At 43.0% G+C, this 25,000-nt stretch overlaps 4 protein-coding genes across 11 annotated transcripts in view; 1 reads left to right on the top strand and 3 right to left on the bottom strand.

Annotated features, from left to right (window-relative positions):
• Positions 1-25,000, bottom strand: part of LOC124073462 — a 102,043-nt gene that overhangs the window by 68,371 nt on the left and 8,672 nt on the right. For all 7 annotated transcript variants that reach the window (XM_046415711.1, XM_046415709.1, XM_046415710.1 and 4 more), the window contains exons 4-13: positions 16,447-16,761; positions 15,740-16,048; positions 15,033-15,341; positions 14,513-14,800; positions 13,786-14,073; positions 9,875-10,162; positions 9,145-9,432; positions 8,416-8,703; positions 6,644-6,931; positions 5,961-6,284 (exon numbers count right to left, since the gene is read on the bottom strand). In XM_046415711.1, the coding sequence (XP_046271667.1) occupies positions 5,961-6,284; positions 6,644-6,931; positions 8,416-8,703; positions 9,145-9,432; positions 9,875-10,162; positions 13,786-14,073; positions 14,513-14,800; positions 15,033-15,341; positions 15,740-16,048; positions 16,447-16,761 (2,985 nt within the window). The remainder of the gene's footprint in view (positions 1-5,960; positions 6,285-6,643; positions 6,932-8,415; positions 8,704-9,144; positions 9,433-9,874; positions 10,163-13,785; positions 14,074-14,512; positions 14,801-15,032; positions 15,342-15,739; positions 16,049-16,446; positions 16,762-25,000) is intronic.
• Positions 266-2,047, bottom strand: LOC124073481. The gene is made up of 2 exons (XM_046415744.1): positions 1,373-2,047; positions 266-1,072 (listed from the first exon to the last, which is right to left on the bottom strand). The coding sequence occupies exons 1-2, from the start codon at positions 1,594-1,596 to the stop codon at positions 610-612; spliced, it is 687 nt and encodes a 228-aa protein (XP_046271700.1). The 5' UTR covers positions 1,597-2,047; the 3' UTR covers positions 266-609.
• Positions 19,091-20,498, top strand: LOC124073478 (protein TANC2-like). Its single transcript, XM_046415737.1, has 4 exons — positions 19,091-19,253; positions 19,353-19,525; positions 20,027-20,107; positions 20,196-20,498. Exons 1-4 carry the CDS (start codon positions 19,091-19,093, stop codon positions 20,481-20,483), a joined length of 705 nt encoding a protein of 234 aa, XP_046271693.1. The 3' UTR covers positions 20,484-20,498.
• Positions 20,272-24,430, bottom strand: LOC124073480. 2 transcript variants are annotated; one of them, XM_046415743.1, is made up of 3 exons: positions 24,110-24,430; positions 23,422-23,809; positions 20,272-20,402 (listed from the first exon to the last, which is right to left on the bottom strand). In XM_046415743.1, the coding sequence occupies exons 1-3, from the start codon at positions 24,331-24,333 to the stop codon at positions 20,376-20,378; spliced, it is 639 nt and encodes a 212-aa protein (XP_046271699.1). In that variant the 5' UTR covers positions 24,334-24,430; the 3' UTR covers positions 20,272-20,375. The 2 variants fall into 2 exon arrangements, with proteins under 2 accessions (XP_046271699.1, XP_046271698.1); XM_046415742.1 differs by lacking the exon at positions 20,272-20,402 and having other exon boundaries at positions 23,266-23,809; positions 24,110-24,411.

Below are 25,000 nucleotides of genomic sequence, written 5' to 3'. Positions count from 1 at the left end.
TGCACCACCGTGCAGCCCTGATATCAGCATGTTCTGACAAATATCTGCCGACAAAGAGACATGTCTCTCCTCTTGTCTGTACCCTCTGGGTGGGACTCATAAAACATTAAACTGCTGCTTTTGTTTGTCACCGTTTCCTGTGTGCCAACAAATCACTTGTCTCCAGGAAACTAAATGTCACTGAAACCTTTTTAAAGTTACTAATTTTGTCATCTGAGGGGAGTTAAACAGCGTTTAGAACTCATCTCTTTCTTCCACCTCCCACTCCACACTTCCTTTGGTGTCGTGCTTGTCCATTTACTGGTGTAAGCTGGTTGCTGGCACCATCATGTGGTCACAACAGCCCATAACAAAGGTGGTTATCTCTTTATTTAATCCACCTTGCGCCATGCACACACCACTTTGCTAAAAGTGAAAATCAAACACTTTATTAAACAATTTTTACAAATTTCAAATAATTATAAAATAAATATTTTCTTTATTTTGTAATAATTTTGTATACTTTGCTCTTTATGGACAGTCTTGGAGTGAAAATGTGTGTGTATGTGGGTGGTCATGAAAAGTCAAAAATGTGTTTTCATGTTGTGTGGCCTGTGTGTCATGAGTGCATTAGTCTGTGTGTTCCTCGTCTGTCTTGTCCTTTGAAATGGGAAATTCAAGTGATGTCCTGAACCGAATGGGCACCTGATATTCTTCACTGATTGGCTGCTTTGCCACGGGGGCGTGGATACGTAGCTGTCCGTCATCCATCAGTGAACAGGAGAGGCCGGACAGGTCAAGGTGAGCAGGCAGTTCGATCCTCTGTGCAAATCCCATCTGAGAAGAGGCTGAGGAGCAGAAGGAGGCGCAGGAAGAGGAGGAGGAGCAGGACTGGCTTTCTTCTGCTCCAGCCTGCTTCATGGCCACCACTGCCAGACTCCTCCCATCCAGTTTGACAGTGATGTCACTGGGAGCGTAACCTCGAGCATCAAGGGTCACTAGGAGGTCGCCGTTGTTTTCTGTGGCCTGCTGAGCTTCCTTGTGCAACTCTATGCTGGGAGTTTCTCTCTGCTGTTCTTTACCATCACTCAGCCTGAAAGAAAATCAGGATCTGGACCAACTACAAGGCAAACTCTGCAAGTAAGAGCTAAAAGACTCTTATAGCCAGATGGGTTTTGCATATTGGGCTGCAGAAGAATGAAATAAAGTTACCTTCTCACTCTCACCACAGACGTAACTAACTATATAACATTAAAAGAGCTCAGACAACTGTATCAACTTTGCCAGCTTGTCAACTGATTCAGACTAGAACAAACCAACTCTGTTTGAAAATGCCCTAACAGATAACCAAGCAGGTGTGTCCATGACTGAGAAACCCGGTTACTGTGCCTACCTCGACAAAGTGGAAGAAACAAGAGGGAACTGGTGAAGTTTGAGCAGGTGGGGCCCATCGTGGAGCTCCCTCAGGAGACTGTCGACCAGCTTGGCTCTTTGGTTGAAGAAGTCTTGTTGCAGTGAGGGAAGGGACTCGCGACGTAGCGGCCACAGCAGCCTCTCCTGGCTGAAGAAAGGATCATCACTGAACAGGCTGCTCAAGGCTGCACGCTGGGACATCATGTCAACGTTGGAGGACAGCTCTTGACAAAATACTTGACTTTGATTAGGGGGAAACTTCTCTTAACTCTTCGTGTTACTGTCCCATCAGGTAGTTTGGGACATGAGACTTCTCTCATATTTATACCACAGCTGTCCCGTTCTGTCCCTCCCACCGAGCTATTTACACCTCATGAGCTCACTGCTGTTTGTTAGTGTGTAACAGCGAGGTCAGGAATGCCCTGCAACTCATCAAAGGCTAAAGACAGCTCACGGTCATATCCTGTTTGGGTTTGAGTGCATATGGCTGTGTGCACACTGCAGTCATGTGTCTCATTTTTACTTCTTAATATGTGATGCAGCTAGTGTGCAAAGAGCAGAAAGATGAGGTCATTACCCCTTTACTTCATTTAGGATGATGGTGAAAACAACTGATGGTGTGTGAAAAGACTGCCCTTGGCTTGGTTGCTTCTTCTTGTTCTGTCCTGACATTAATGAAATAAATAACAAAATGACAAGCTATTGAGCCAAAATGTGGACTTGCTTAGCTTTTCTTTTTTCTTTTTGTCTTGTGTTTTCCTGGCATAGAGGACCTAACACAAGGCTAACCCCCAAAAAATGGAAAAGAAAAATCAGGTTTGAATGCATTAGCTATCATGTCAAGAGTGCAATGAAAACATCGATATCTGTCTCCTGTCTGAAAGTTAAATTTATAGTTAGCCAGTGAGTAGCCACATAGCTTAACTTAGCAAAATGACTGGAAACAGGGAGAAAGTGACCAGATCCATGCAGATCAAACCCTGTGTAAAATCATCTCTATATGTATGTGTTTGTATGGATTAAACATATATAACATATTAATAACTGTATCAACTTTGATGTGCTGGTAGGTGGAATTTGCTACAATTTGTTTGTTTTGTTTGTCTTAAATAAACTAGCTGGCTGGCTGTTGGCTAACATACAGAGAAAAGCGTGATATAAATCTTCTCATCTAACTCTCAGCAAGAGACTGAATAAGCATGTTTGTCGAAATATTTGATAAGTAGAGCTCAATCTGTTGTCAGATTGAATAATAAGACAAGATAGCTAACACTTGATACACTGAAAACAAAGAATCAGACCTCAGCAGCTGTTCAGAAGTGATTATGTAGACCTGCACTGTGAACACAGCTCATCTTGTCTCAGGTTACAAGGCTTCGCTGCTTCTTCGAGGGATGAGCTCAGAGCAGTAACATTTCCCAGAATCTGTTTGCATGGGTGTGTGTGTGTGTGAAAAATTACAAGACGTCTGTGTCATATCTATTTGTGGCCTTCTCAGTGATGTACTGCAAAACTGCCTTCCGGTCACTGGCTCAGACAGAATTGGCTTACATGTGACTGAAACCAAGTGTGTTGTGGCAATTTTCATTTCTGCTTTTCACCGTGTGCAAAGTAAACATCGATCTGTTTTTCAGATTATTATTCAGATGTTTATGTGTGTTGGCATTGATGAATTTAATGTAATTTATGACAACCTCCAAGCATTAAATACTACTGTACTACTGAATGCCATTTTAGATGCATAGCATTAAACTGTGGTCAATTTCAGGCTTTGTGAATTTGTTGTAATGGGTTACATTATGTGTTTGTGATCATTTGGATTCACACGTTTAGAGTGGAATGAGACTGAAGTAAAGACGTATAGTAAGCTTTGGGTCATCAGGGGTGCTGCTGCAAAAATGACGAAGTGTGTCAGTGAACCAGGGGATTCCAGGGACAGAAATAAAAAGGGGGATTCAAGATGGCTGTCAGTTCCATAGTTCTAAATTACTGGGCTATTATTACAGCACCCGGACTGGTCATTATTTAAGGCTGTATGACACCATCCAGCTAAAAAAAAAAACCCCAGGGGTTATAGCTGGGATATGTATGCATGTGCAAATAGATGGACAAGAATACTTCAAATAAATTCTGTAAATGTAAGGTTTATTTTCACCATAAAAACACTAAAACATTTTGCTTTTGAAACAACATCTCAGAATGAATGTACAATTCATTCATACAAATTCACATTACAAAATGGGTTAAGAAAAACAACAAAGATATTCCTGTATGTTAATATATTTACAAACAATAGCAATAGAAAATTACCTAACTCTCCCTACACAGGGGTAGGGAGAGTAAGCTTTGCTTTGGTAGGGAGGGCTACTTCGGAGGACAGAACTGCTACAAGCAATATTTTACTGAAAAAGAATGTTGTGATCAACCACGGTGACAAGGTCTTAATTGAAATACACTGACAACCACAGCCATGCAGGACAGTAGTATTACTTTTCCATGAATATCATGCATACAGTGAATATTCAAGGAGTTAATGCATCATATTCGTATATATATGTTAGATATAGATATCCATATTCACACATTCTGTGTCTATGGTAACAATGTGGAACTACTGACCAGCGGACATCTCAAAAGTTTTGATAGATATCCTCATATTCATCAGTTGGCTGGGTTACATTTTCATAGTCTTCATCCTCACTGGTTCCTTCTTCTTCTTTGTCTTCATTGTTTGACGCTACATAGATCTGATTAGCTTTCATGATATTTGTATCAGGGGTGCCCTCCTCATAATCATGCTCTCCATCACTGTCTGGGTCCTCATAATCGTCATATTCCTCTTGTTCCACTGGTCCTGCTTCCTCTTTGAACCTCCTCTTGGTGTCTACTAGATCAACATTCACATAGACTCCCTCCTCGTCCTCATTCTCGTCCTCTTCTTCTTCATACTCGTTCCTGACTTTGACGGCTACTGAAACAAAATCAATGGAACAACATGTAAATACATATGAAAGCACTTTGATGAAGGTGTGCATTTAAAATGGAGAAACTGTAGTGAACACAGACATTGTATTTGGACGAGGGCTCCAGGCTGCTTTGCTCGTTGTCTTCTCCTGAGGACCAGACAGAAAGCCATCAATACCAGGAGGACCAGCAACAGGATCCCAGAAGCTACTGAGGAGACCAGCAGCAACAGAGGCGCTGGGGGGGAAAAAAGATCAGTTTATCTTTCTAAACATGTCAGATTCTCTCTAAATGTAACATACTGATATTTTAGAGTGCAAGTATGAGTTTTCACCACAGTCTCAGACTTCCTCTGTCAAAATAATTTACATGATTCGAACTCACTGAAACAGAACGGTCTTCAGTAAAGATACTTCAAAATGACTAACTGCTTCCTTATTATATTATGCCCAGTCATCAGTTCTCATCTTGCTGAACCTGGCAGCTTTTCATAGAATGCATAGTTCTTGTTTTCCTTTTCTTAGTGCCAAGTAATGTTTTTGCATCCAGTTTCTGTATACTCAACTATATGACATCTTTAAAACTCACTTCACATCTGAATGCACATTAAAAATGATTAATATGATGTTAAATAATAATATAATATAAAGGGGAAGAAGTCAATCATTAGATATATTTTACAAAGTATTGAGTTTGTTAAAGTATTTGTTCTCAAGGCATTCTTGATGACTGTACAAAATAGCATCATCTGCATATGTTTACATTCTAATTCCAGGAAGCTCTTCCACATAGACTCTAAATGGATTATGGGAGAATTTAGGATCTTGGTGGACCCCCAGTGCTATACATCAGGAAACTAAATAGGCAGTCCTTCTAATAATAATAATAATAATAATAATAATAATAATAATACCTATACTATACTAACTTTATATAGCACTTTTCAAAAACCAGGTTTCCAAAGTGCTTTAATCAAAACAAAGCATACATAGACAAATGGTGAAACTTTAAGATTAAAAATAAAATAAAATAAAATTCAGGAAAGTTGTTGGATAAAACCCTTTACCATCCAGTTTTTGTTTGTTTCCGTTTTTTTTTTTTTTATTTCAATTTGCTTTTAGAGGTTAGACTTTATCAAGTACTCTATATTCTACTTCATTTTGTTCCAGCTATTTATTGAAACTATATGACTTTTACACCGTGACATATTCAAAACAAAGAATATCTTGTCATGCAGAAGTTCTCAACCCTCAAGGCATGGATTTGAGCTGTGAGAAAATGCCATGACCCAGCACAAAACTACAACCTGCACAGCATATTATCATTTCAAGGCTCCTATTTGTATACTTATAATGCAGGAAGTAACCATTATAAAATTAAGTTTCTGTTTCTATGAAGTGTCACCCACACTCTCTTGTGTGTTCCTGTTTCTTTCTGTGTCTCATCCTCTAATATGTGTCAAGGCTTATCTGAATGACAGGAGGATAAATATTAAGAGACCATGCCTGAAAAACATGTGATTTATGATTACACTTTCAGAATGACTGAACTTTGTATCATTCTGATGTTATTCATAAAAAGCAAAAAGCCGACAGTCTACTCACATTCAATGACCACAGTAATTGGTGCTGTCTCGGTAGAATTGAATTTTCTTGTAGAGAGTGTGACTTCATACACACAGCTGTAGTTTCCCTGATGTTCATACTCAGCTACATGGAAATTAAAGGAAGCTGAGTGGTTGACAGCTGGCTTGGTGTTGGTGATGTCAGATCCAGAGAAGATGAGAAAGAAACGGCCTTCAGGATAATGGGATGAAATGGAGCAGGTGAAGATGAAGCTGTAACCCCTGGTGACCTCTGCACCTTCAGGACCCCAGACCAACCCTCCATTAGGAGATGTCAGGGAGATGCTGGGCTGCTGCAGTGTCACTGAGTACAAAAGAGACAGAATTACGAAAAACATAACCCTACTGGACTCAAAAATCAGTTAAGATAAGATCCAGATTAATTATGCACCTAAAGAAGCATTCCAAGGTTGCAATTTAAATTATGATCTTTTGTTATCTTAGCCATCTTCGCTCTGATGAGTCTTGGAAATATATACAAAATTTTAAATGTCACCATTTTTTCATGAAAAGCTGCTGTTGGAAGAAAAGGACTTATTTTCACATGTTTTTTATGTTTTTATATGGTCAACATAAATCCAAGTCAATATAAAAGAGACCTCAAAAAGATCTCAAAAGATTTTTCTTTTCTGATTTACTTTATTGATATGTCATTTTTCTTACCTGTGATAGAGAGTCTGACGGAGTCACTTTTGGGGGAACTGAAAGATCGACTTGAGCTGTTTTTCTCATACTGACACTGGTAGTGTCCCTCACTATCAAAGTCCACTTGAGGTATATGGAAGGTAGCAGAGTTGGTACTTGATGTTTGGGTCTTTCTGAATGAGCCTGAGGTCAGAATGAATGTTCCACCTAAAACCTGTGTTGAGATCGAACATGTGATGCTGACATCCTGATGCCAGGTTATCTCACCACCAGAATTCATGGAGATGCTGGGCTTTGGGAGGCTCACTGAAACAAACAGCACAATATGAGAGCTTTAAATGTGCTGCCTTTGAGTCAATCCGTACTTTTGACTTCTTCTTAATAGTTTGCATGCCTTAAGTAAATCAAATGTTTACGCGTGTAAAAATGGTTCTCTGAATGAAAGTGAACCTGTAATCATGTGACTAAAGGCACTTTATGATCACCCTTCCTCTCTTCTGGATCAAGCATACTTTCACAGTGATTGAATCCAGAATAAGTAAACAATAAATACTAATAAATACTCGACTGACCTAGCTGGGAGTATGTGAGTCTTTTCTGCATTCAGATGCAGTCTAATCAACTTCTTTGTGACCCAGAGCCAGGAATGAGGGGTTTGTTATTGCATTTTGAGAATGTTTTTGGTGACAGGGACAGACCAAAGAAAAGGACGTAGTTCTTGAAAGTCTTCCTCTAAAAGGTGCCTGGTGATCTGGACTGATGAGAGCATAAAACAGGTATCACTAAGGTCCACTGTTGTGAGTCAATCTCCTGGCCCTATGGCTTGAAACCAAGCCCTGAACTTGAGCATCCAGAAAAGAAGTACCTTGAGATGATTGTTCAGCTGCCTCAAATCTAGAACTGGGCGGAAATCCCCTAGTCTGTTTGAGGGCAAGGAAATAGGTGGAGTAAAACCTTTGTCTTACTTCCTCTGGAGACAGAGGCTTCATTGCACCCTCCCCAAGCAAGGCAGAAATCTCCTTGGCCAGAAAGACAGAACAAGATGTGTCTGTTACTTTTGTCTCCAAAGTGCCTCTAAAGCAGGGGTAGGCAGTGCTTGTAATGCAGGTGGCACTCAAACTTCAGAGTTAATCATGGAGAACAACGGAGAACACTGGCATCATCTGGTGCACCATTAGGGGCACTAGGAGGCTAGGCATAACCACGAACAAACAACGAGGAATAAAGACACAAATCTCAGATAAGTTAATCTCCAATCCAAATGTAGTAACACCACAGAAGCACAAGGGGTGGCACCAAGAGGTAATACGCCTACCACCAAAGAAGATACCTCAGTCCAAAACCAGATCCAAAGCTAATGTGCTCCTGTAATACAGCACCCTGCTTTCATATGTGACTTCCATTGTCTATACTGCTTATCCATCAGGGTCGCGGGGGAGCAGGAGCCTATCCCAGCTGACTACGGGCGAGAGTCCGGATACACCCTGGACTGGTCGCCAGTCAATCACAGGGCTGACACACAAAGACAGACAACCACACACTCACACCTAGGGGCAATGTAGAGTAGCCAATTAACCGAATGTGCATGTTTTTGGTATTGTGGGAGAAAACCCACGCAGGCACAGGGAGAACATGCGAACTCCACATAGAAGGGCCCAGACCGGGATTCAAACTTGGAACCCTCTTGCTATCAGGCAACAGTGCTAACCACTGCACCACCGTGCCACCCTAAATGGTTACATGTTCACTGAAAAGACATTAAAACATTTGGGAAAGATTTTTTTCCTTACCAGTAACTGAAAGTCTGACGGAGTCACTCTGGGGGGAACTGAAAGATTGACTTGAAATGCTTTTCTCATACTGACACTGGTACAATCCTTCATTGTCAAAGTTCACTTTGAGGATGCGGAAGATAACAGAGTTGCTACTTGATGTTTGGGTCTTTCTGAATGAGCCTGAGGTCAGAATGAAAGTTCCACCTAAGAGCTCAGTTGAGATTGAACAAGTGATGCTGAGATCCTGACCCCAAGTAACCTCACCAACAGGATTCATGGAGATCCTGGGCTTTGGGAGGCTCACTGAAAGAATAAAACAATAAACAGATTGAGGCACAGCATTCAGTGTTGCATCATTGACTTTTCAATGATTTCAAGTTTCCTAGTTGTTCTGCTCATTTATGTTTTATATTGATGAAAACATGTCTGCCCACAAACTTTTAGTTAATGTTTCAGAGTCAAAAGTCAACTCTACAAGAGGCATTCAGTGTTTTTATACACTGTAGGCTTTTAGTGAAGTATTATTTTAAAAATACTTTTCATTGAACAAGATTGAAAATAAAACAAATATTTGTAAGAATATAAAGAAACAGTTACTACAGTAGAATTCGTGTATATCATTTCAGTAATGTCTGTAAATTGTGCTGCTTCCCAGCATATAAAATTCAGCATTTTTGTTACATATGGTTACATGTTCACTGAAAAGACATTAACCATTTGGGAAAGTTTTTTTTTTTTTCTTACCAGTAACTGAAAGTCTGACGGAGTCACTTTGGGGGGAGCTGAATGACTGACTTGAGCTGCTTTTCTCATACTGACACTGGTACAATCCTTCATTGTCAAAGTTCACTTTGAGGATGTGGAAGGTGAAAGAGTTGCTGCTTGATGTTTGGGTCTTTCTGAATGAGCCTGAGGTCAGAATGAAAGTTCCACCTAAGAGCTCCGTTGAGATTGAACAAGTGATGCTGAGATCCTGACCCCAAGTAACCGCACCAACAGGATTCATGGAGATCCTGGGCTTTGGGAGGCTCACTGAAAGAATAAAACAATAAACAGATTGAGGCACAGCATTCAGTGTTGCATCATTGACTTTTCAATGATTTAAAGTTTCCTAGTTGTTCTGCTCATTTATGTTTTATATTGATGAAAACATGTCTGCCCACTAACTTTTAGTTAATGTTTCAGAGTCAAAAGTCAACTCTACAAGAGGCATTCAGTGTTTTTATACACTGTAGGCTTTTAGTGAAGTATTATTTTAAAAATACTTTTCATTGAACAAGATTGAAAATAAAACAAATATTTGTAAGAATATAAAGAAACAGTTACTACAGTAGAATTCATGTATATCATGCCAGTAATGTCTGTAAATTGTGCTGCTTCCCAGCATATGAAATTCAGCATTTTGGTTACATATGGTTACATGTTCACTGAAAAGACATTAAACCATTTGAGAAAGATTTTTTTTTTTCCTTACCAGTAACTGAAAGTCTGACGGAGTCACTTTGGGGGGAACTGAAAGACTGACTTGAGCTGCTTTTCTCATACTGACACTGGTACAATCCTTCATTGTCAAAGTTCACTTTGAGGATGTGGAAGGTGAAAGAGTTGCTGCTTGATGTTTGGGTCTTTCTGAATGAGCCTGAGGTCAGAATGAAAGTTCCACCTAAGAGCTCCGTTGAGATTGAACAAGTGATGCTGAGATCCTGACCCCAAGTAACCGCACCAACAGGATTCATGGAGATCCTGGGCTTTGGGAGGCTCACTGAAAGAATAAAACAATAAACAGATTGAGGCACAGCATTCAGTGTTGCATCATTGACTTTTCAATGATTTCAAGTTTCCTAGTTGTTCTGCTCATTTATGGTCGTTGGACCGAGGAGTGTCGTCATGGCTTCGAGGAAAGCCCGACTCACCTCAGCACCGGTGTTGGCGTATGCTGATTTTACCCTCTTATTCATTTTGGAGGTGGACGCCAGCTATAGCGGTCTTGGAGCAGTGTTGTCACAAGAACAGAATGGTAAGGTTAGGCCCGTAGCCTATGCAAGCCGTGGTTTGAGGCCCACTGAGCGGAACATGCAGAACTACAGTTCTATGAAGTTGGAGTTTCTGGCGCTCAAGTGGGCAATGACGGAAAAGTTTCGAGAGTACCTGTTGGGGCACAAATGTGTAGTATATACTGATAACAACCCATTGAGTCACCTGTCATCAGCCCAACTTGCCTCTTTTGATTTTGAAATCAAGTACCGTTCAGGCCGAAGCAATAAAAATGCTGATGCTCTGTCTCGTCAGCATCCTTTCGAGGCACAGGGCATGCAGTCTACATCTTGTGGTACACTACTCCCCCAGCTTTTGCAGCACGTGCCGCAGGTGGACAGAGTAGAGGTGACCCAAGCAGTGGTTGCAGCCTTGCCCCATCATCCTCTGTCTGACCTCTCCACACTTCAGCACGCTGATCCAGTTATCCAGGAGATCCTGGGTTTCTGGACACGTAACCAGCGGCCTATAATAGAGAGGAGCGGAAACAGATGTCGCCGGCAGCCTTGGTTTTGCTTCGGCAGTGGGATCGGTTGGTTGAAAAAGATGTTGTTTTGTATCGTCAGGTTTCTAGGCCAGACGGGGCCGAAACTGTGTTTCAGTTGTTGCTGCCTGCGGCTCTAAAATCAGATGTGCTGACTGAGGTCCATCAGGGGCATAGTCATCAGGGGGTCGAGAGGACTTTGGAGCTCTTGCGCCAGCGGTGTTACTGGCTGGGGATGTCTGCTGAGGTGGCACAGTGGTGTCTGGCGTGTTAAAGGTGCCAGGTGGCCAAGGTGAGTCAACCAGCTGCTCGTAGTTCTATGGGACATCTGTTGGCTTCTCGTCCTAATGAGATCCTTGCCATTGATTTTACTGTCCTAGAGCCCAGCCAGAATGGGGTGGAAGACATTCTTGTAATGACTGATGTCTTCAGTAAATACACGTGGGCTGTTCCCACCCGTGATCAGCGAGCGGCCACCGTAGCTCAAGTTTTGGTTACGGAGTGGTTTTCGAGATTCGGTGTTCCAGCCCGGATACACTCGGACCAGGGACAGAGTTTTGAGAGCTCCCTTATTCAACAGCTATGTGATTTATATGGCATAAAGAGGTCTCGCACCACGCCCTATCATCCTTCAGGGAATGGGCAATGTGAACGTTTCAACTGCACACTTCACGATCTGTTGTGTACCTTGCCTTCGTCCCAGAAGCGTGATTGGAATTCTTGTCTGCTTCATGTCCTGTATGCCTATAATACCACTCCGCATCAGGCAACTGGTGAGTCTCCCTTTCTTTTGATGTTTGGTCAGGAGCCGAGACTCCCGGTTGATTTCCTGTTGGGCCGAGTTCAGGATCCTGTTGGCGGCCATGTTCATGAGTGGGTTCAGGAACATCAGATTCGCTTGCAGGTGGCCTTCGAGGGAGCTCGTGACCGGCTGAAGGCTGCTGCAGGGCGCCGTAAGAAAAATCATGACCAACATGTCAGAGATGTTCCTTTGAAGGTGGGCCAGTTGGCATGGCTGTGAAATCTGGGTGTACGGGGGCGGCATAAGATTCAGGATCAGTGGGCCTCAGTCATGTATCGGGTCATGAGGGCACCGAAGGAAGGGGGGTCAGTTTACACCATTGCCCCTAGGGAGGATCCAGTCAGAATCAGACAGGTCCACCGATCTTTGCTGAAGGTAGTGTTAGGGGTTGATTCTGCAGGTGGTGCTGCTGTTTCCCCTCCACCTCCCCCTGAGCTGTCTCCGTTGGAGGATGAGTTGCTGGGTAATGGTGATTGGTTGGTTTTAGGGCCGCAGAGCCCTTCGCCTGCTCCTGTTCAAACAGAAGCAGTGGCTCACCCCACCTTTCCACACATGGGTTCACCATCTGAACCAGCCTCCCTTTTGCAGTCTTCATCTGTGGAACCTGCAACGACAGGTACTGCCCCTTCTGTTGCAATTACTGAAGGAGCTGCCCTCTGGCGGACCACGAGGTCGACTGCCGGTTACCACCCCAATGTCCATCGACTTCCACGGTCTGTGGTGGGGACTGAGCAAGGAGGAGTCGGCCCCCCCTTGTCCGGTGGCTAATTCAGTAGCCGTGCTATTTAGACCTTGGAGTTAAGGTTGTTTGGTTTCGGTCACCCCATCGTCGGGACGACGATTTAATCAGTGGGGGTGGATTGTGGCAGGACGCAATCGGTGGTCCGATCAGTTTCAGCTGGGTTGGGATTTTGGCCAATCATTGTGGGAGGAGATTGCTTAAAAGCGGATAGAGAGCACCTGTCTTCCTTTTTGGCTTGTCGGAGGATGGGTCGTAGCACTTCCTGGCATTCCCCCAGTTCCGTCCCGCCGTGGTGGTAGAGGCCGTTGGGGGTGCGCTATGCTCGCTGCGGGTTGCTCGCTGTGGGTAGGTGTGTTGTTCTCCTGTGTCCTCCTACTTGGCGTTGTACTTGTGGCAACCTGTGCATTTGTTTGCAGGTCGTTTCTGTGTGGCGTCTATTCCTCTCCTCCATGCTGTGTCGTCCAGGACTGCCTGATTGGTATGTAGGCTAGCGCTTTGATCCCTCCTCCAGCCATTTCTGAGTTGTTTATGCTGTATGATTATGATTGTAGGAGGAAGTATAACCCAGCTGCTACGCAGTGTCGGCCGATCAGCGAGGGAAATCACTGCTGCTTTGCCTCATACCGGAGATCGTTAGCTGTAACAGCGACTAACCGCTTTGCCTCATACCGGAGATCGTTGTTCGTGACAGAGATTAACCGTTTCCGCTTCACGCTGGATACGCCATGCCGTCAGAGGGATTAACGGCTTGGCTCGCCATGGGCTTGATTGCTTCGCCCCGGGTGCGCGCCATTCCACTGCAGCTGGCTTGGCCTCTGGCTGGCCGTTCGGCGCTCCCGTGGCTGGTTGGTGCTTTCTCCCTGTGGTGTAGCCTATATATATGTATATGTCTGCATGGACGAACCTGAGTGTCATCTATTCTTGGGGAGTTAGTCCCCTGGAAAGAATTCCCTGGGTGAAATTCCCGGGGTGGCGTTGTCTGGCAACTAGTATTGATTTCCATAGCCCCCTTTCTCTAGCACGCGGCGGTCCCGCCCTCGTGCTGCCACATCTACAAGAGGCATTCAGTGTTTTTTATACACTGTAGGCTTTTAGTGAAGTATTATTTTAACAATACTTTTCATTGAACAAGATTGAAAAGAAAACACGTTTGTAAGAATATAAAGAAACAGTTACTACAGTAGAATTCATGTATATCATGTCAGTAATGTCTGTAAATTGTGCTGCTTCCCAGCATATAAAATTCAGCATTTTGGTTACATATGGTTACATGTTCACTGAAAAGACATTAAAACATTTAGGAAAGATTTTTTTTTTCCTTACCAGTAACTGAAAGTCTGACGGAGTCACTTTGGGGGGAGCTGAAAGACTGACTTGAGCTGCTTTTCTCATACTGACACTGGTACAATCCTTCATTGTCAAAGTTCACTTTGAGGATGCGGAAGATAACAGAGTTGCTACTTGATGTTTGGGTCTTTCTGAATGAGCCTGAGGTCAGAATGAAAGTTCCACCTAAGAGCTCAGTTGAGATTGAACAAGTGATGCTGAGATCCTGACCCCAAGTAACCGCACCAACAGGATTCATGGAGATCCTGGGCTTTGGGAGGCTCACTGAAAGAATAAAACAATAAACAGATTGAGGGACAGCATTCAGTGTTGCATCATTGACTTTTCAATGATTTCAAGTTTCCTAGTTGCTCTGCTCATTTATGTTTTATATTGATGAAAACATGTCTGCCCACTAACTTTTAGTTAATGTTTCAGAGTCAAAAGTCAACTCTACAAGAGGCATTCAGTGTTTTTTATACACTGTAGGCTTTTAGTGAAGTATTATTTTAACAATACTTCTCAATGAACAAGATTGAAAAGAAAACATGTTTGTAAGAATATAAAGAAACAGTTACTACAGTAGAATTCATGTATATCATGCCAGTAATGTCTGTAAATTGTGCTGCTTCCCAGCATATAAAATTCAGCATTTTGGTTACATATGGTTACATGTTCACTGAAAAGACATTAAAACATTTGGGAAAGATTTTTTTTTCCTTACCAGTAACTGAAAGTCTGATGAAGTCACTTTGGGGGGAACTGAAAGACTGACTTGAAATGCTTTTCTCATACTGACACTGGTACAATCCTTCATTGTCAAAGTTCACTTTGAGGATGCGGAAGGTAACGGAGGTGCTACTTGATGTTTGGGTCTTTCTGAATGAGCCTGAGGTCAGAATGAAAGTTCCACCTAAGAGCTCAGTTGAGATTGAACAAGTGATGCTGAGATCCTGACCCCAAGTGACCTCACCAACAGGATTCATGGAGATCCTGGGCTTTGGGAGGCTCACTGAAAGTGTGTAAGAATATAAATGTTTGTGAGAATATAAAGAAACAGTTACTACAGTAAAATCCATGTATATTGTGTCAGTGTACAGATAATGTCTGTAAATTGTGCTGCTTCACAGCATATAAAATTCAACATTTTGTCCATTGGCCCATTAGTCAGGCTGTTATTGTGATTATTGTTTTATGATTACAACATGCTGTGTATCATATAAGGGACTCAAAAGTTTTCTCACCTGAACAGACCACACCAGCATCCTCACTGTGTCCACAGTTATGTGTCCCAAATCCTCTGTGGCTACACGCACTTAGAGACTCTTCACTGCCTGAACAGCCCACATCATCAAGCCAGATTTGTCCACTTCCTTGACCAAAGCGGGCAGACTGAGGGGCACTCAGTGCTGACCCACAGCCCAACTCTCTGCACACCACCATAGCATCATTTAAGTCCCAGCTGTCATCACAGACTGTTCCCCAGGTTTTGTTGTGATAGATTTCAACCCTTCCAGAGCACCGAGCAGACCCAGAGCCAACTAATCTGACACCTGGACACAGAACATAAGGAAAAACAAATTTCTGATAGAACGTGCAGGATTTTTGACATTTGCTCATGATGGGAGCTGCTTTTGCAAGAGACATATGACAAAAACTATTTTTCATTTACATACTTTCCACAGCTCACACAGACAATGAGAAATATTTAACACTTTTGGAAGCAGATCAAAGATTTCATAAACTTTCTCACTTACATTACACTTTCATTTTCAGTGTATTGAACAACATTTCACTGTAGTTATTCTGCTCTGCAGTTCTGAAAACGTGCTACAGAGTGTGGTTACCAGTGAAGATCTCTGACATGACAAGCCAATGACAATGTGGCACAGCTGTTCAAATATACAGAAAAGGCACACATTCAAAATATTTCATCAAAATGTCCTCTCACCTGAACAGATCACACCAGCGTCCTCACTGTGTCCACAGTTATGTGTCCCAAATCCTCCGTGGCTACACGCACTTAGAGATTCTTCACTGCCTGAACAGGCCACATCATCAAGCCAGATTTGTCCACTTCCTTCACCAAAGCGGGCAGACTGAGGGGCACTCAGTGCTGACCCACAGCCCAACTCTCTGCACACCACCATAGCATCATTTAAGTCCCAGCTGTCATCACAGACTGTTCCCCAGGCATCGTCGTGATAGATTTCAACCCTTCCAGAGCACCGAGCAGACCCAGAGCCAACTAATCTTACACCTGGACACAGAACATAAGGAAAAATACATTTCTGATAGAACGTGCAGGATTTTTGACATTTGCTCATGATGGGAGCTGCTTTTGCAAGAGACATATGACAAAAACTATTTTTCATTTACATACTTTCCACAGCTCACACAGACAATGAGAAATATTTAACACTTTTGGAAGCAGATCAAAGATTTCATAAACTTTCTCACTTACATTACACTTTCATTTTCAGTGTATTGAACAACATTTCACTGTAGTTATTCTGCTCTGCAGTTCTGAAAACGTGCTACAGAGTGTGGTTACCAGTGAAGATCTCTGACATGACAAGCCAATGACAATGTGGCACAGCTGTTCAAATATACAGAAAAGGCACACATTCAAAATATTTCATCAAAATGTCTTCTCACCTGAACAGATCACACCAGCGTCCTCATTGTGTCCACAGTTGTGTGTCCCAAATCCTCCGTGGCTGCACACACTTAGAGACTTTTCATTGCCTGAACAGCCCACATCATCAAGCCAGATTTGTCCACTTCCTTGACCAAAGTGGGCAGACTGAGGGGCACTCAGTGCTGACCCACAGCCCATCTGTCTGCACACCACCTTAGCATCATTTAAGCCCCAGCTGTCATCACAGACTGTTCCCCAGGCACCATTGTGATAGATTTCAACCCTTCCAGAGCACTGAGTAGACCCAGAGCCAACTAATCTGATCCGCAAACCTATCAGGGATGTTACACATAACATACAATATTTCAATATTTTTCACAGAACGTACACTGAAAACTGAAAGGATATTACACATCATGCAGGAGAACAGACTGACCCACTGTGGGTGGTGCTGAGGTCCAGAGGAAAGAGACTGTAGAAGAAAAAAAAAATGATATGGCTCATTATATTCACTACAGTAATAAGTGCAAACACAAAACTTTGTCTTGTTTCCGTATGAGTTTGTCCTGATTATTTAAATAGAAAGTAAGATGAATCAGCTCAGAAAAGAGTCTTAGAGACTTTTTGTCTGTCCTATACAATCAAACTGCTATACCAGACAAAAAAATTAAAGTGTCAATTTTGAAATGTTTATCTTACCCATGACCAAATAGCGAAGGCTTGCCTGTTGTAAAGCCCCCATGGCTGACATACGCTGTTCTCTGTCATTTATCAGTGACAGCACAGACGACAGAAAACTCAACTAAAAACTGGGGTGCTTTTCACACCTAAACAAAACTTTTCACTCCTCAACATGCAACATCATGCTTGTCCCTCCGAGAGCACTTCCTCTCGGTCGTGCTTATTTTTTAGCTGCAACCACAGAGCATTAAAATTCAGTGTCATGTGGAAGAACATGTAGGCCTTTAAAATACTTTGTTGATCAACAGCAATTTTTATGGCTGTGACAGATAAAGCTGTCACAGCCAGTTTCCAGTCTTGCAGTTTCCATTTTTGTGCATACAGGTGGAACAAAACATGGAAAAACATTTTTTTAAAGAAAAAATTTTTCTTTAAATCTCTGTCAGTACATTTTGACAGGAAGCCAAAACCCTTATACTTATCCCAAAGTCCTGGCTAACAAATTTTTTTGTTGTTTTTCTCTGGCCAGCAATCAGCCTCTCATAAACTTCTCCTCTGAGACAATGATTGTCCAACCATAACAAGAAAACACAGTGCATCCGGAAAGTATTCACACCTCTTCGCTTCTTGCACATTTTGTTATGTTACAGTCTCATTCCAAACTGGATTAAATTAATTTTCTCCCTCAAAAATCTACACAAAATAACCCATGACTTGGTTTTGTGCTCTGACTGATGCACTGTCAACTGTGAGGGCTTATATAGACAGGTGTGTGCCTTTCCAAATCATGCCCAATCAACTGAATTAACAGGTGGACTCAACTCAGGTTGTAGAAACCTCTGAAGGATGATCAATGGAAGCAGGATGCACCTGAGCTCAACTTTGAGTGTCATGGCAAAGGGTGTGAATACTTATGTACATGTTACATTTTTTTTATGTTTTTTATTTTTAATAAATTTGCAAAAGATTCAAGCAAATTTGTTTCACTTTGTCATTATGAGGTATTTTGTGTAGAATTTTGAGAGAGAAATTTAATTCTGTAACATAGCAAAATGTGGAAAAAGCAAAGCGTTGTGAATACTTTCTGGATGCACTGTGTGAAGCAATATAAAATGATTATACTCAAGTATAAGTGACTCAAAATTGTATGTGTGTAAAGTACGCCGAAGCTTTCGACAGTAAGAGTCTACAAATTGCAGTAAGTCTACTTTAGCAGAAAAAGTGATTACATTTAACATTGGAACATCATGAAACAGCATGGAACAGCATGAACAAAGACATTAAGAAGAATGTGAGGATACTTTTTCTCTTCTTTCCCACAGAGGATCTCTCCGTCCTCCAGTCTGGCCAGTAGCAGCACCTCCCCCTGCTCCACACTGCAGCCTCCTGCTGGAGGAGAGAGCAATAGCAGCAACAAGCTTGCCCCCTCCAACCATGCCTCCGTCACCTCCCCCACCTCAACACTGGAGAGCAGAGACAGCGGCATCATAGGTGACACACGTTGATTCTTTCAAAAGAAACCCTTATGAATAATAGCTGCTAACTTATTATCATTTTCTGTTGTCCCCTCACTCTCTCTTTCAGCCACGTTGACCAGCTATTCTGCTGAGTCAGCAGCAGAGAGGGATGACAGCACCAAGTACCACGGTGATGGCTACCATGGCAGCAGCCTGAACCTCTGGCAGCGGCGGGAAGAGCGAATGACGACTTCCTGTACAGAGCCGAGAACAACATGGCCGCCTCTACTTACAGCCTCAACAAACTGCATCCAGACCGAGGCCCTGGCCCCTCCCACTCACCAGGCTCCACCCTTTCCATCCCTGAGCTTTAACATGTTGAAATATTGTGCAACTGAAATATTCAACTCAACTGAAACAAAATGGTGAATATTTTCCCCGCCTGTCTTTGCAGGTAGTCTCATATCATTTCTGCCAAGCTGATAACTGTCACACCTGTCTGGTTCCGGAGTTTGTCCACAATATGGCGGCGATGTTAAGCGACGCCCCTCAGCTGTTGGCGTATCGGGAGCTGCTGCACCGGTCACCACAGCTACAGAGCATGCTTAGTCTGCGCTCGTGCATCCAGGATCCCAGCTCTGCCCTCCAGAGAGGAATACTCGAACCACTGGACGCTCTCTGCAGAGGTACATACCAGTACTACTGTACGCTTGTGGCCTTTAAAGCCTCGGTCACTACTTCATCTGTCTCGTCCTGTTCTCTTGTTTTTGTTTTTGTTTTTCCAGAGAGGCAGTTGCAGGTAGATGGGGCGGGGCTTATTATACTGATCGATGGGCTGAACGAGGCAGAGTTCCACCGGCCGGACTACGGTGACACGCTGACTTCCTTCCTGTCCCGAAACATCCAAAAATTTCCTTCCTGGTTGAAGGTCATTACCACAGTCAGGACCAGTCAGGAGGTAGACACACTCCACACACACACGCACAAGTAAAAACAGACTTAAAAATAAAAATAGGAACTTTTGTATTCAGCTGCTGAGTATTCTGGTACATTATGCATATATTAGTGTATTTGTAATAAAGTATACGCATATAAACTTAAAAATAAAAATAAATTAGAACGGCCTTTCTTATCAACCAAACCTTATAGATACAATGTCTTAAAACAGTCAGGCCTTTATTATAAATAGTGGTGAGTTGTGTACTTACATCATCCCAAATGTTTCCAACAATGTTCAAACCCAAAGGATTCTGTGATTTTATTCAAGGTGCTTTTCATACAGTCGTCTGACATTACAACTTCAAGGACAGAATCAGAAAGTGAGGAAGGAAGTTGCAGAACGTGACTAAGCTTAACATGATTACAACTATAAAACATCACCTTGTCCATGAGTATTTCTCCCTGAGTCACGTCAGATGCTGTTTGTTTACATTTGTTTCATTGTTTCACTCTTTATCAGGACATCACGGGTTCTCTGCCTTTCCATCACATCTCTCTGGACAGGATGGAAGAAAACAATGCCATAGACCAGGACCTGCAGGTAACATGCTGTCTGATTGTCTGTCTGACTTTCTATCTGTCTGTCTATCTGTACATCTTTATGTCTGTGCTTTGTTATTTCCTCTCAGGGTTACCTGATGCAGCGGATCCACAGTAGTGCAGAGATCCAGAGCAATGTATCGCTGAGCAATGGCCGCCTTGACAACACAGCGCTGGCCAAGCTGATCAGCCACCTGAAGAATCTGAGTAAAGGATCGTACCTGTACCTGAAACTGACCCTGGACCTGATCGAGGGAGGATACCTGGTTCTAAAGAGCTCGAGCTTCAAGGTGAGGCTAGAGAAGGAGGAAAGTAAAATGACAGATCAGTCAGTCGGTCAGTCAGTTTTAATAGATAATTACTTACCTACTTTGTAATTGTTTTGGTTATTTACACTAGTATTCTTTTTGGTGTTAATAAACTAGGATTTTTCTGAAGAAGTGCGCTTACTTAACGTGGTTAAGATGAAATAAAATTCCATAAACCTTTGTTTTCAAGTGAGCTTTTAAAGGCAGTTAAAGTATTTAAAGCAGTTTAAGAGGCATTTGAAGCTGAGCCAGTAAAAGGTTTCGAAATGTCTTTTTAAGTTCATGCAATTGGAATTAGAAGAGCAAAGCAATTGAAACCCTGGACTGGTCACCAGTCAGTCGCAGGGCTGACACACAAGACAGATAACCACACACACACACAAACTCACTCACACCCAGGGGCAATATAGAGTAGCAAATTAATGTGCACGTTTCAGGGACTGTGGGAGGAAGCCAGAGTACCTTTAGAAAACCCACGCAGGTGCAGGGAGAACATGCAAACTGTGCACAGAAGGGCCCAGACCGGGACTCGAACCCAAAACCCTCTTGCTGCAGGGCGACACTGCTAACAAACAATTCCAGTTAATATTACGGAGTTAGCAACACACTCTTGTGCTGCCCAAACAAAGCCCAAATAAGAGGAATCCTCAAAGCCACATGTTCATGAAAAACATAATTATATGATAAATAGACTTTCACTGCACAGGACAAAGTCTGAACGCACATCAGGTCTCTTGTTCTTTGGGGTTTTTTGTGCAGAACACAAAGCACACAGTTTGTGTGTGTATAGTTAACACAGGTGCACATGCAAACTGCTCCAAATAACCTCATGTATGCAGTTTTACCTCAATTTGCTTTTCAGTTCCACATCTATCAACTGAAAATTGAAAAGCTTATAAAAACCACAGTTTGTAATGTGATTAAGACAGATCAGGTTAGATTGCTTCAGACATGGATTGTACTGAAGTGCTGTTGTGGTGGACTGTATTACAGTGTTTTGCCCACCTCATTCATAACAGTAAATGCAGTCCAGTACAAACACGAGTCTCCTCCCCTGAGTCCAGTCACCCTGCTGCTCCGGTAGACGGGCTATGCAGACCATGGTATGGCCATGATAGTTGGCTTTTCATCTGTAAATGCTTTCAAATCTTGAACTGGGCTCAGTGCTGATTGTTGAGGACTGATGACTTCACACAGCTTGTGACAATGACAGCAGCCAGTCATCACAATTCCATCCATCCATTTTCTATACCGCTTATCCGTCAGGGTCGCGGGGGAGCTGGAGCCTATCCCAGCTGACTACGGGCGAGAGGCGGGGTACACCCTGGACTGGTCGGCAGTCAATCGCAGGGCCAACACACAAAGACAAACAACCACACACTCTCACACTCACACCTAGGGGCAATTTAGAGTAGCCAATTAACCTAATGTGCATGTTTTTGGTATTGTGGGAGGAAGCCGGAGTACCCGGAGAAAACCCACACAGGCACAGGGAGAACATGCAAACTCCACACAGAAGGGCCCAGACCGGGATTTGAACCTGGAACCCTCTTGCTATGAGGCGACAGTGCTAACCACTGCACCACCGTGCCGCCCGTCATCACAATTACCCTCTGCTAATTTCCATCACCGATGATGATACACCACAATGTTGTGACTAATGTTAATACCAATTGATCAGCATGTTGTTCTTGACTCAAACAGACCAGCTATTGTCAAACTTTGCGATAAAATGAATACTGCTGCATTTCTATATAACCAACTTTACAGAGAATCAACTTAAAATACATTTAGAATTAGGTTGACATGAATGCTAACGTGTCACTTTTACCTGGTACACGTCATCCACCGTGAATCCAGCTAAGATTTATTTCAGCGCCTGATCGATGGCTGTGGCTGTAAGTGACACGCGGCCAACTGGTCCAATGATTCGGGTTGTCATGTATCATGTCTTTCAAAAATCAGTGTTTCTGTTACAGTGGATAATTTGGTTTTCAGACGGATTTCTACTTTCCACTCAAGAAATGAGGTCCTATTTTTGATAACAGGATCCATCCATCCATTTTCTATACCGCCTATTCCATCAGGGTCACAAGGAGGCTGGAGCCTATCCCAGCTGACTACGGGCGAGTCACCAGTCAATTAACCAGCCAATTAACCTAATGTGCATGTCTTGGGGATTGAGGGAGGAAGCCAGAGTACACAGAGAAAACCCACACAGGCACAGGGAGAACATGCAAACTCCACATAGAAGGGCCCAGACCGGGATTTGAACCTGGAACCCTCTTGCTACGAGGCGACAGTGCTAACCACTGCACCACCGTGCAGCCCTGATGTCAGCATGTTCTGACAAATATCTGCCGACAAAGAGACATGTCTCTCCTCTTGTCTGTACCCTCTGGGTGGGACTCATAAAACATTAAACTGCTGCTTTTGTTTGTCACCTTTTCCTGCGTGCCAACAAATCATTTCTCTTCAGGAAACTAAATGAAACCTTTTTAAAGTTACTAATTTTGTCATCTGAGGGGAGTTAAACGGCATTTAGAACTCATCTGTTTCTTCCTCCTCCCACTCCACACTTCCTTTGGTGTCGTGCTTGTCCATTTACTGGTGTAAGCTGGTTGCTGGCACCATCATGTGGTCACAGCAGCCCATAACAAAGGTGGTTATCTCTTTATTTAATCCACCTTGCGCCATGCACACACCACTTTGCTAAAAGTGAAAATCAAACACTTTATTAAACAGTTTATACTAATTTCAAATAATTATAAAATAAATATTTTCTTTATTTTGTAATAATTTTGTACACTTTACTCTTTATTGACAGTCTTGGAGTGAAAATGTGTGTGTATGTGGGTGGTTATGAAAACATGGTTGGTATTAAGTCATAAAATGTGTTTTCATGTTGTGTGGCCTGTGTGTCATGAGTGCATTAGTCTGTGTGTTCCTCGTCTGTCTTGTCCTTTGAAATGGGAAATTCAAGTGATGTCCTGAACCGAATGGGCACCTGACATTCTTCACTGATTGGCTGCTTTGCCACGGGGGCGTGGATACGTAGCTGTCCGTCATCCATCAGTGAACAGGAGAGGCCGGACAGGTCAAGGTGAGCAGGCAGTTCGATCCTCTGTGCAAATCCCATCTGAGAAGAGGCTGAGGAGCAGAAGGAGGCGCAGGAAGAGGAGGAGGAGCAGGACTGGCTTTCTTCTGCTCCAGCCTGCTTCATGGCCACCACTGCCAGACTCCTCCCATCCAGTTTGACAGTGATGTCACTGGGAGCGTAACCTCGAGCGTCAAGGGTCACTAGGAGGTCGCCGCTGTTTTCTGTGGCCTGCTGAGCTTCCTTGTGCAACTCTATGCTGGGAGTTTCTCTCTGCTGTTCTTTACCATCACTCAGCCTGAAAGAAAATCAGGATCTGGACCAACTACAAGGCAAACTCTGCAAGTAAGAGCTAAAAGACTCTTATAGCCAGATGGGTTTTGCATATTGGGCTGCAGAAGAATGAAATAAAGTTACCTTCTCACTCTCACCACAGACATAACTAACTATATAACATTTAAAGAGCTCAGACAACTGTATCAACTTTGCCAGCTTGTCAACTGATTCAGACTAAAACAAACCAACTCTGTTTGAAAATGCCCTAACAGATAACCAAGCAGGTGTGTCCATGACTGAGAAACCCGGTTACTGTGCCTACCTCGACAAAGTGGAAGAAACAAGAGGGAACTGGTGAAGTTTGAGCAGGTGGGGCCCATCGTGGAGCTCCCTCAGGAGACTGTCGACCAGCTTGGCTCTTTGGTTGAAGAAGTCTTGTTGCAGTGAGGGAAGGGACTCGCGACGTAGCGGCCACAGCAGCCTCTCCTGGCTGAAGAAAGGATCATCACTGAACAGGCTGCTCAAGGCTGCACGCTGGGACATCATGTCAACGTTGGAGGACAGCTCTTGACAAAATACTTGACTTTGATTAGGAGGAAACTTTTAACTCTTAACTCTTCGTGTTACTGTCCCATCAGGTAGTTTGGGACATGAGACTTCTCTCATATTTATACCACAGCTGTCCCGTTCTGTCCCTCCCACCGAGCTATTTACACCTCATGAGCTCACTGCTGTTTGTTAGTGTGTAACAGAGAGGTCAGGAATGCCCTGCAACTCATCAAAGGCTAAAGACAGCTCACGGTCATATCCTGTTTGGGTTTGAGTGCATATGGCTGCGTGCACACTGCAGTCATGTGTCTCATTTTTACTTCTTAATATGTGATGCAGCTAGTGTGCAAAGAGCAGAAGGATTAGGTCATTACTCCTTTATTTCATTTAGGATGATGGTGTGTGAAAAGACTGCCCTTGGCTTGGTTGCTTTTCTTCTTGTTCTGTCCTGACATTAATTAAATAATGAAATAAACAACAAAATGACAAGCTGTTGAGCCAAATATGTACTTGCTTAGCTTTTCTGTTTTCTTGGTCTTGTTTTGTCTTTTCCTGGCATAGAGGACCTAACACAAGGCTAAGGAAAAATCAGGTTTGCATTGCAGTGCATTAGCTTTCATGTCAAGAGTTAAATGAAAACATCGATATCTGTCTCCTGTCTGAA

The sequence above is a fragment of the Scatophagus argus genome, chromosome 16 (assembly GCF_020382885.2).
Source record: "Scatophagus argus isolate fScaArg1 chromosome 16, fScaArg1.pri, whole genome shotgun sequence".
In the NCBI taxonomy this organism is placed as follows: Eukaryota; Metazoa; Chordata; class Actinopteri; family Scatophagidae; genus Scatophagus; species Scatophagus argus.
Note: the sequence above shows the minus strand (reverse complement) of the source record. Positions and strands in the feature narration are given on the sequence as shown.